The sequence below is a fragment of the Rhipicephalus microplus genome, chromosome 9 (genome assembly GCF_043290135.1).
Source record: "Rhipicephalus microplus isolate Deutch F79 chromosome 9, USDA_Rmic, whole genome shotgun sequence".
Classification (NCBI taxonomy): Eukaryota; Metazoa; Arthropoda; class Arachnida; order Ixodida; family Ixodidae; genus Rhipicephalus; species Rhipicephalus microplus.
Window position 1 is genome coordinate 77,528,992 of NC_134708.1, and position 12,248 is coordinate 77,541,239.

The 12,248-nt window shown below is 45.3% G+C and overlaps 1 protein-coding gene across 1 annotated transcript; it reads left to right on the plus strand.

Annotated features, from left to right (window-relative positions):
- The first annotated feature begins 4,539 nt into the window (after window positions 1–4,539).
- LOC142761727 (uncharacterized) lies at window positions 4,540–11,925 on the plus strand. The gene is made up of 3 exons (XM_075873906.1): window positions 4,540–4,744; window positions 7,168–7,343; window positions 10,973–11,925. The coding sequence occupies exons 2-3, from the start codon at window positions 7,175–7,177 to the stop codon at window positions 11,308–11,310; spliced, it is 507 nt and encodes a 168-aa protein (XP_075730021.1). The 5' UTR covers window positions 4,540–4,744; window positions 7,168–7,174; the 3' UTR covers window positions 11,311–11,925.
- Window positions 11,926–12,248: the final 323 nt, after the last annotated feature.

Below are 12,248 nucleotides of genomic sequence, written 5' to 3' on the forward strand. Positions count from 1 at the left end.
CCCCTAAACAGGGTATCATGTAATATGCATTCTTCAAACCAAAGACAACTGCACGAAAAACTTTGTCTGAACGAATACTATCTACCTTCAGTTAACTGTAGTAGCACTAGTCTAGCGGGGTAGCTTAGGTGTACCTTTTCTTTATATAAACCTATTCACCATATTTAACCAAAGTTCTTTATAATTTTGGCACTGCAACTTTGCATCCTTTTAAAACAATTTAGTGATGATCTTTCACTTGCCTATTTATTCTATACGTGTCATCTCCAACTACAATATCAACAGTGTTATGCTTTCACTTACATATCTAATCTACAGCAGATTTGTCCAATTGAAACATTATGTTTAAATGGTCCCTGTTGCTGCATATGAATGCCCTTAGATTATCGTTATCTTCAGAATGAAAGGAGCTCTAATACTGAAAAATGTTGTCCACTCTCAGATCAATCTTGAGACTACCTCTCTGCATAGATCTATTAGGTCAGTCAGTTATTGTGATATTTTCTTTCCAGAGCCACAAATTTATTAGCAGGAAGGTTTTGAAACATTGCAAAAGAAACAGTCATGTATAGACACTTCTGCCACGAGGGAATGTCAGGCTGAAATTCAACAACAAAAAGTAAGGAGAGCAACTTGACGGAAGCATATATAGTTTTTTTCATCGTGCCCAACTCAAGCAAGCAGATGAAGGAAGGCAACCAGGCAAGAAGAAAGAGTGAGAGCTTGTGTGCGGTTAGAAAGCTCTAAAATAGTAAACCGAGAATGGATCCCACTATACCGTTTTGGAAACGAAAAGAGAAACGAATATATAATCATGCCGAACTTCTTTGCATATGAAAATCAAATCTGCATTTTATATTTTACGTGACCAGCAGATTGCCATTAGGCTTCGCAGAAGGATATCAAACCCTGGGTATTGTTTGGTACTTTACTGGTGAATTTTACGAGGTATTGAACGAGTAACAAATTGAAAAAACTTTATTTCAGTCCTGCAGGACGTGCTTAGCACGTAGAGGGCGTCTTTCACGTAGGAACTGGCAGGGAGTAACCGGCGGCCGCTTCTTGGGCCTCCTGGACGACCTATTGCTAGTCGGTGAGAAGCGAGCTCCTGTGGGACCTTTCCCACTTGTTCGAAGTAGAGTTGAGAGGAGTGTCTTTACACTCCCAGAGCATGTGTGGGAGTGTCGCCGTGTGTCCACACGAGGGACATGTGTCGCTGGGGTATGAATCAGGATAACAACCTAAACGAGCAGCTTGGCAAGGTTTGGGTACGTGTGTGTCTGTAATAGGCGTAGAGTTAGCGCCTGCGGTCTGTTAAGTTTTGGATGTGGAGGTGAAAAAATGTGGCGTTCAAGGCAAAAGTGCGTTGTTATGAGCACATTCTCACAATCCAGTGTGACAAGGTACTTTCTCTAGAGTGTATAACCGCCTACCACGGTTGATTGTATTTATTGTGTTTTATTGGAGACTTATAGTTTACCCTAAATCGGGAATTTATTAAGGGTGATTTATTGTTTACATCAGATCTATACAGTGAAAATAGACATTCAGAGTTAGAATGCAATATGTTAAACTAAACAACAGTAACTGGCTCCGCTGTTTTCTCTACATAGTTGATAAAGTAACAGTAACTCTGCTGGTATTCTACTTTATTATTAAGAACCTTCAAGTGAGACTTAGTGAGATTAGGAGTGTGTCTATGTTTCTTGCACAATCAGGTAAACCTCCACAAAGCATGAGCTGAGATGTTTTTGAGCACCAAGGATGCCATGTTATTTCTAAATAATTATGCTAAAATATCGCGCCGATCCTCGGCTTTCCATATGATGTAATACAACCATGCCGTATTAAACATTCGGAAGCTTCGCCAGCACAGTCAAAATTTTCGGATCCCTCCACTACGGCGTCTCTCATAATCATATGGTTGTTTTGGGACGTTTATTCCCACAAACCAATCAAATCGCCAGCACAGCGAGAGGTGTTCAGGCTCATGTCAACGTTCTTGCTCGTAATATAAGTCGGGTCATCACCTTAACGATTAGCTCCAGCAGCAAGCCTGTGGGTATGATTTGTTTCATACACCAGGTGCTGCGCACTGCAGACTATCGAAACTTCTTGCAATGAATGCATTTGCACTAAGAAATAGTACGGTCATATTTCCATTTCAGACACGGTTTCTTTAATAATTGTTGTGGTTTAACGTTCCCAAACCACCACGTCATCATGAGAGACGCTGTAACGAAAGGCTCCAGGAATTTTGACCGCTTGGGGTTCTTTACCGTGCATCTGAATTGTGAGCAAAAATATGCACATGAACCTCAAGCATTTTCGCCTTCATCGAAAATGCTGCCGCCATGACCGGGATTATGGTTTATTTTCTTCTGAATCATTTAGCGTATCTTTGTTCTCGCCTCGTCATATTTTCGTTGCAGCTGGCAATGACGCTGTGCAAGCGCGTTCATGCTCATCTCATCGAGCACGAATGGCCGACCAAACTACTCGCATAGCTTCCACAGCGTTGCACCTGATGCATGAAACGGTGTGTTACAGGAGGTGTTGGTATAATCGGGCACGCCATGGTCAAGGATGCCTTGTTTTCACCAACGCCTCCTCTATAAGATGCCTGCCGCATGAGAAAAAAAACAGCTGACACACCGTTTGCCTCCTTTATTTTGAAAATGTTCTCGGTCGCTAGCGTCACCTGTGGCGGACGGTGCAATAACGCAACACTTTGCACAGCCCCCGAAAGAGTAGTGCACAGTGGTCTCGAACAATTCTCGACAGACGCGCCCCTATGGGCCGCAGATAAAAAACGCTTAGCTGGTACCGCCCGTCGCCGTGATAGTAGTGTCGGTCGCGAGCGCCACCGCGCGAAGCTTGTTTAAAACTGACGGCAGGTCATCTCCTCTAGGAGCGCGAGCCATTCCTCAGGCATCTTTCTAGAGGAGGCGTTGTTTTCACAAAGACATTGCACGAAAGAGACACGCCCGAACGCGTCCCGCTCATCGCGGCACTTGCATGGTTTTCTGAGAATTGTAGCGCCACTAGAAGAACGCGCGCTAGCGTCTCTGGCAGTGGCGTAACTAGGGGGGGGGCAAGGGGGTACAAGTGCCCCGGGCGCCACTAGGGAGGGGGCGCCAAGCCGAGTCCTCGGGTTGGCGCCCCCTGGAAAGGTTGTCAATGTTTTTTTCCGTAAAACCGCCTGGAAGGGGGGAGGGGCGAGGTTGTAATGTACGACTGGAAGTGGGGATGGTGGTGAAGGAAAGGGTTGCCGCAATGGCTTTTGCATCGGGAAAAGGATCCTCTATTTTCATTTTGCTGCGCTACCTCCGTGCCTTCCCATGACCCTCGGCTAAGCTTTGTTTTGTGCTCCGCAGCACTGGGTTAGATGAGTTTCAGCGAACCCCACCAGCCTCCCAAACCACTTACTGAAAGCTTCCCTGAAACCAACCACGTACGTAAACAAAATAAAATAAAAAAGTTCGAATGCACCTTTTTTGAGTAAGAACAGAAAACTCCAACGAAATAGCCGATCGTCCAACGACTAATCGTCCACGCAGCGGCGGAAGGAAGGGCGAATATAATCCGTGACCTCGGCACCAAAGGCTAAACAAAGGCGTTTATTCGCAGAGTTCTCTGGAGGAAAGACGGAGAAAGCGTGACACGACGGCGACGTTTGTTGATTCCCTGCATCGCGGGCGCCAGCAAAGCAATAGAAGGGCGGGGGTCAACGTTTCCCACATGCCATCCACCGCCATGGGCAGGTTCATCCTTTGGCCCAAAGAACACGCACCTGCGAAAAAAGCGCAGAGCGTAGTGTACCCGACAGCATGTGCCGACTGCCCCGCTTCGTACGTTGGAGAAACCAAGAACTTCCCTGAAAGAATGCGGCCGCACAAGGATGACCTCCATCAATGGAACAGCGAACGGAGCGAAACGGCAGAACACTCCGACCAGTTTAACCCCCATACCAGACCCGAGGGCGCGGTGTCTAGCTGGTTGCTTTGTTTTGTACTCACCCTGCATTCCTTGGGATGCACAAATAGCGCGAAAGCTTAGGTACGAGAAACTTGGGCCTGGGAAGCGCCCGTGCCGTCAAGATTTTTGCAGTGTGGACTGGAAGAGAACAATGACGGGTAAGGGACTTCCGGAAGTTTGAATAAAAAAAGAAAAATACTATACAAAAACGCGGGCGTAGCTCATCGAAATCAGAACTGGTGGCCCTTGGCCTCCGAAATGGCCCGCCGCGCGCCAGTAGGCAATCGCGGAAGCCTACATTAGCGCTAATAATAATAATAATATAATAATAATAATAATATTATTTAATATTATTATTATTATTATTATTATTAATATTATTAATATTATTATTATTATTATAATTAATATTATTATTATTATTATTATTATATAATAATAATAATAATAATAATAATAATAATAATAATAATAATAACAAACATTATCACGGGCATAATGAGGGGCGCGGAAATATATTTGCCCTGGGCGCCGTCCTATCTAGTTACGCCACTGGTCTCTGGTACGACCCATCGAAGCGCGTGCACTGGACGAGACGCCGACGCACCTAGCGTCTCCACTTCAACTGCCGCTGGTACGGTCCGCTGTTCAGACACCGCGCACCGCCCGTCAGAGGAGGCAGCAGTCTTCGCTCTCGCGACTTTTTGGCCAGAGCGCATTGAAGTTGGACGAAACCGAGGCCTCTCAACTACGCTCTTTACTAAAGGTACGCACTTTTATACGTAACTAAAATCAGTAATGCTTGCATTGAGCTGCTTTTATTATTCACTGCAACAATGCGATGTGTTTGGTTCTGTGTAACGCCGTGCCGGTATGGAATACCACAGCTTTTCTGGCATTTTGCGTGGGAGCCTACAGGTGGTATACGTTCTTGTAGATTACTTGGTATGTTGCATGCGTTGTTTATCAACGTCCACCTACGGATTTTTTTTGCTTTAATAGTGGCTTTTCGAATAGCTTAGGCAAAGCTAGCGGGCCATGCGGGCGTAGCGTATGCGTATCTCCGCCGTGTGGGGTATCGAATAGCAATTGTCCTCAGCTAACACTTACCCACGCTGAAGTCACCGCAAAGGGACTTTGCGGGCTTCGTGGGTCGCACGCTATTTTGGAGTTCTTATGAGTGGACTGCAAGCGCTAACGGTGGTTAGCGTTATGACTCATGCGCAGTGGCAGCAGCAGCAACACAAAGCTTTGCGTTACGCGATTTGAAAGGCGCCTATTGACGTTGGCTCCCGCTGATATAAATTGTGTTAAACATAATTACTTACATCCTATAGTATACTACATCATATTTTCCGTGTTTAAAGACAGTTTTCTAAACAAATGATTCCTAGGCTTTTTAACGTTGTATCCTATCTGTAAACGCGGCGCCCGTCTGCGGCATACCTGCTTCGTAGCGGAATCCGGAATATTCCAACTTGTTCAATTGCGCAGTACACTGTGTTCTGCGCGTTCGTATTTTTAAGGCAAAAGAACGTGCGCTAAATTTCTTCACGCTCCAAGTGCAGCTAAATGCCTTTGTTAAGTTACACTGCTGAATAATGTTCATGTGAACGTTTCACTTATATATGCCCTGCACACCATTATGCCGGTAACGAATTGAAATTGTTTGACTTGCATCCAACTTGATAGGACGTTTTAGAATACCGTTTGCCCCTCCGAGGGAACAATCTAGAGACTTCAGCTTCCCCGCAAACTCAAATGCAGGGAAACTACACGTAACCTCAACAACAGCACTTCGCGAGCCGCGATCGCCGCACGCAATTTTGGATTTTCTGCGTGCGGTCCACGAATGCTAACGCCAACTTGCGTTACGACGCATGCGCAGTGGCAGCAACCGCACCGCAAGGGCTCGCGGTGCGCTATTCTAAAACTCGCTAATCATTTATTTTTGGTACTCTTCCTACAGGCTATTACATTTTTTGGTAGGGGGAGAAATTTTAAGTGAATAAGTACAGCTCCAACCACATTAACAGCGTTATAGCGTAACATCAAGTATCTCATTACAATAACGTTTTATTTGTAAAATGTGTTCATGAAATAACGTATCTATTTCTTCGTTAGAAACTAATTTCATTATGCAGTACTCAAACAAGCTTCATTTAGGCTACGTCTCTGAAAATATGTAATATTCGCTACAAAAAAAAATGCAGTGACTGAAATGAGATGGTGTGAACGTCAGAACAAAGGAGAAGTTCAGCCATTGTTCTTATTACTTCATTTCTTGCTGAGAGTGCATATTTTTAGACAATAGGAAAGACTGTGTGTAGAGGAATGAAGTCATCTTCAATGTCAATGAACAATCCACATCTCCTCTTGCATTGGTATTTAAAATCGACTTCCTCAGTTGTTTGTAGTTTCACTTTGTTTTTTTTTTTGTCTTGGCATAAACCAGACTACTTACATCTTATTCCGTATCCTGATTCACAGGCTCATCAGTGTTTATGTTGATTCTGTGCAATGGCCGTTTCCGAATATGCATCGTTGTCAGCTTGATTTATTTTTCGTTAACTTACATGCTTTGACAATCTGTATTAATATTTATGTTCATTTATTAGTTGTTATATGTGCTATTGTGTGTGAACTGCTATGTAAATGGCTAGCACGAGACGTCATGCACGGAGCTTTTCAGTGTTATTGCATTCCACGATGGCGGCTTTGGTGAGAAAGAAATCTCGACAATGTGAAAACGATGACGTCGTAGGAGCGTCTTTGGGCACGAACAACGAAAACACCTGGATGGGGTGTTTTCATAACGCACTTGCGGCATCGCAAGCGTTGCGCATCTACAGGCTGGTGCCCAGAAACGGTGGTTTCAGTGACAACAACGCAAGCCATCTATACCCTCATATTGCAATGTCGTTACGGCCATGTTAGTACCTACTGTGGTTCCAGTCTAACAATAGTGGTAGGATACCAGTGAGACATGTTTGTTCGCCGTAGTATCGTCTCCTCGGCACTCACGTGAACCCACGAATTGTAGAACTGGCTAACTTCCCTGTCCTTCCTCTTTCAATCCTCCTCCTAATGAATTGTATAAATGCATAAACGTAACGTTAATCGTAATTACCACAGCAACCTAGCGTTTTCTGATGATCAATTTATACAAAGCTAGTTGTTTCTGTTCAGTGCCCAGATGGCCCCTGTGGTGAAGAGAGAAGCCCTCGAGGCACCGTCGGGGCTTTCCACGGTAGACTCGAAGAGGAGCAAAGACGCGACAGAAAAGGATCTCCGAAAATTCATGAAATTCGTCAGGAAGCAGGTCAAGGAGCAGCACCAGTGGCCGAGCTGGTGGTCATGGAACAGTGAGTCATAAAAGTTGGCTTTGTTAGCGCGCGCGAAACAGTTTTCTGTGAAAAATGTGCCGTCACTGTATTGCCTAGTGGTCATGACGGTGAAGAGGACTCCAGCACTACTCGACAATATCGAAATCTGTTTGGGCTAACTTGTGCCCACGAAACGAAAAGTGAATTCGCAAGCTATCAAGGCTGTCGAATTCGCGAGCCATAGCGGCCACAACAGCGTCGACTTTGGAGCAATCTGGTAAGCAGTAAAGTGTGTCGGCTTTTTATTCCTGCGGCATGAAAATTTTCACCGTTACTCTTGAAGGCCGCATTAGTTGCAGCATGATTTGTATCGTTCACGCGTGGTGCACTGCAGTCTTATTGGAAGATTCTAAGACAATCAGCTCGAAAAATTCCAGGCACGCAGGCCGTGTTTGCGGAGTGCAGTTGTCTTGTCTGTAATAGACCGCAACACAACAGGAAGGAGAAAGTGAAAGCTTGCGATGAAAACGAAGAATACGCCAAGCCTGCGCGGAAGGTGCAGCACAGTCACAGTAAAAGTTAGAAGAGTGGCTTTTTCAGAGCCTTTTCAAAACGTTTACTGGGTAACTACTGCACGCACACTGGCTTGATATTCACTACAGAATTATTAATAAAATTTTTGGGTAGTAGGGCGGCATTCGGTATGCTATTTTACGTCATTCTTCTGAAGAGCGCGGTGTCCTCTTAACACTTGCAAGAAATTTTGTGCCAATTGTCCATGCAGTGGCTGACGACGATGACGAATTATGGCTGAAGTGGGTATGCGCCACCGAACAGGGGGACAAGAACAGGCTTTTGTAATGGGTTGGAGCATCGAACGGCCCAGTCGTTACCCTATTCGCATTGTGCGGCGACTGGTTGTTTTTCCACTGTTTTAAAACAGTTTATAAGTCGTATTGAAGCGATTGCTTTCCCGACATCAAGCCTATCTAAAGGAAGTTTGCCAACAAGTCACGTGCACTGGCGTAGCTCAGTGTTTTTTTTTTCTCTAATTTCACGCAATGTGGCTACGGACGCTTGCGGTGGCGGTGGCGGACAACTGCGCGTGAAGAGAGTTGTGATCCCAAAACAGCTTTTGTTATGAAAATTCGTTAGCAGGGGATATGTGTTCAACCCGACGTTTTGACAAGTATACTTGTCTTCTTTGGTGAAAGAAAACAAAAGCGGAATGCAGTGGAGCTGTGCCTGATATTGACTTATTGTGAAGGTGCCATCTTTTTCAACCCTTTAAGATATCTGGTTTACTGGTACTGCTGCAATAAATTCTGATAAAGGCTGATAAAGAGTGTTCTACACTCGCCGTCATAGCTACTGGCGGCGCTGTCTGACGCTCCCATGTTTAACCCACATATATGCGCCATTAAGCGGACGGAGGCATAGCCACCGTGTTAGCTCAGTTGGCAAAGGATCGGACGTGCTATTAGAAGGTCGCAAATATGGTGCCTGCCCACGGCAAGTTATATTAAATATGAAGCATTTCTTAGCGAACTTCAGCGACATTGAGCGTATCTATCTATCTATCTATCTATCTATCTATCTATCTATCTATCTATCTATCTATCTATCTATCTATCTATCTATCTATCTATCTATCTATCTATCTATCTATCTATCTATCTATCTGTCTGTCTGTCTGTCTGTCTGTCTGTCTGTCTGTCTGTCTGTCTGTCTGTCTGTCTGTCTTGTCTGTCTTGTCTGTCTTGTCTGTCTGTCTGTCTGTCTGTCTGTCTGTCTGTCTGTCTGTCTGTCTAATCTAGCCGCCTACGACTCTTAGCTCTCATTGCCGTTTCCATAGTGGTATCGATACCAAACTTGGTATGGCGTAACATGACTGCGCGAAGAACGTATTTGACTAGTTCGTAACATGAAAATCGTGACATGAATGTCATTAATGTCATAGTTTACATATCATTGTTCTGAAGCTCTTGCGGTGGTTTCGTTCGCATGGCATGTTGCAAAACTGGTATAGTATGGCATGATTCCATCGCGAACACATGCGACAGACCCTACATGAAAATCATGACATGCGTGTTATGTAACAACATGACTACATGCCACGCTCATGATAAGCTCATGGCCGCTTCGCTAGCGTGACATATACCAAATTTGGTATTACAGTACGTGAATGAATGACGAAGGCATGGGACCGGTGGCAACTTGATAACCACGAGATGCGTTTCATGTAACAAAATGACTACACGCAACGCTCAATATGGGCTGGCACACATTCCGCTAGCTTCACTCATACCAAATTTGGTATTACGGGACGTGAATGGGAGACGAAGGTATGATACTGGTGCAAACATAATAAACACGACATGCATGTGATGTAACAACAGGACTACATGCTACGCTACTGATGCGCTCGCGGCCGTTTCACTAGCTTCACATGTACCAAACTCGATATTACGCGACGCGAATGTACGACATAGGTAAATGGCACATCCAAGCATGATACCACGACATGCGTGTCACGTAACAACATGACTAATGCCACATTTATGATACAATCATGGCCATTTCGCAAGTTTAACATATGCCAAATTTTGTATTAAGTGACGCCAATGGCGGACAAAGGTATGTGACTTGTGCAAACATGATATTCATGAGATGCGTGCAATGTGAGAACATGACTACATGCCACAGTCAAGGCGCCAATACGTTTCGACGTTACGCGGTGTGCGTGCTCACCGGCGTTCGTTTCATCGGGTCACGCCGGCGTTGCCACGCCAGTCCCCGGTCCTGCCATATACTCGCAGGCGCACGCCGCATGCACCTTACTATGACGCATGCGGGATTTCAGCACGTCCAGCATCCTTCCGTCACGAAAAGAGGGAGACGCAGTGTTGTCTGGGTAACGCATCGGCGCGAAATGGCGAAACGCAGCATGTCGCAATTGGCGCTGGTCGTCGCCGCCTCCCCCCCCCCCCCCCCCCCGACGGATGCTGGTCGCGCCTGGCGTCAGACTTTAGTGTGCTCGCATTTTGCGAACATACCGTCGCTGTGCCCAGCATGCGCGCGCGTCAACGCTACAATGGAGTATATTGGGCCCTTCATGATGCGCTTGCGGTCGTTTTGCTAGCTTCACATATACCGAATTGCGTGTTACGTGACGTCCATGGATGACGAAGTATATGACTTGTGCTAGCATGATAATCCTGACACGCGTGTCGTGTAAGAACATGACAGCACACCGCGCTTGTAGCGTCCTCGCGGCCGTTTCGCTCGCTCTACATACAACTAATTAATTATCACGTGACGCGAATCAATGAAAAAGGTGAACGACACACCCAAACATCATAATCATGACACTGAAATCATGTACGGCATCATTTACCTCCACCTCGTAGCGTTGTGTTCATTTTAAAGTGACATATCAACAGTTCTCGTTCGTGCTTCGCATATTGTCGACTCGCAGTGTACGTGGGATCTGTAAATTTTTTTTCATCCACATTTATTTCTTCCCATTTACATTGATATGCTTCTAATAATATTCCCTATGCTTTCCTTGGCATGATTGTTAGATCTCATGAATGTTGTGTCTGACAAACAAACTAGCCCCTAAATGTACTCTTCTTTCCTTCTATTTTATTAATGACACGCTGCAGGTGAACGGCAGCTCCAGGAGAAGCAAAAAAAGCCGAGGACAAAGCCGGCTGCCATCGAGAGTGATGTCAACGGCTGCCAAAAGCCTGTAGCCATCAAGAACGAAAAACCTGAGCAGACTGTGGACGACCGCTTCGACACCTGGTACCGCTGCGATTCGTGCGACAAGTTGTTTGCGAAGAAGCTCGAGCTCGAGTGGCACCTGCGCGAGCACACGGGCGTGCGCCCCATTCCGTGTGGTCTGTGCCCCATGAAGTTTCTCAACGGGCGACTGCGGACCGCCCACCACACCAGACACCACGGGCTGAATTCCAAGTGGAAACGCAGTGACTGCGACTAAGTGTACAGGGCTAGTCTATTGTTTCCAGGCGACTATTTTATGTATTCCTATGGCAGCGTTATCCGAGACCTTTTCACCGCCTTGTACACAGAGACTGACCTTTCCGGGGGAATCTGAGCTTAAGGTTACCTAGTTGGGTATATCTAAGCAGACCTGCGTTCGGTACGCGAGGTTGACTTATTACCGGTTTTTTTAGCAGATTTTGTTTAGATTAAGGGCTGCAATCTGTATGACAGAGTTCATGATATAGATACAAGAACATGTGACTAGCCATATCTCTCTCCCGTATAACCCTTTCGTTTGGCTTGTGGGTGTTGTCGACAGACTGTTAGACAAGCATCAGAGCATTAATGTCTTTAGTTCATATGGTTCTTAGCGTTCCGTGTAAGCTGGTGTGCGCAAATGCAGACAAGCGACAACTGAAAAGTAGAGACAAGAACAAACGCAATTTTCAGGTACATTGAAGAAACGGCGCGTTGTAGTAGAGATGTGGTTCAGTACAACTTGTACCTGGTCCATTTGGTTCATAATTCTGGGTAAACTGGTTGCGCTTGACCCTGTCTCTTCTTTTCTGTTGCCGTTTGCCTGCGTTTGCGCACACCAGTTTACCGAGGATTATCACCAACTCGCCTAGGTACAAGTTTTACTGAACCACGATTCTGAGTGTCTTCGGCGCAAGTTCTCGGTTTACGGTGGCAGAAAGCACTTTATATTATTGTATGTATTCGTATTCAATTCGTTCGTCATTGATTTCTAATAAAGACGCAAGTACAGTAAACGTCACTTGTGTATGTCCTTTCTGTGAAGCTGTTGTAAACAAACTAACCATGCTAGCAGAAAAAAAAACTGAAATGAAAGAGATATTTCCGCAAACATTTTAAGTGCACTCTGTAGATTGGATAATTGATATCTTAGAATCAAATATTTGGAACAGCGAC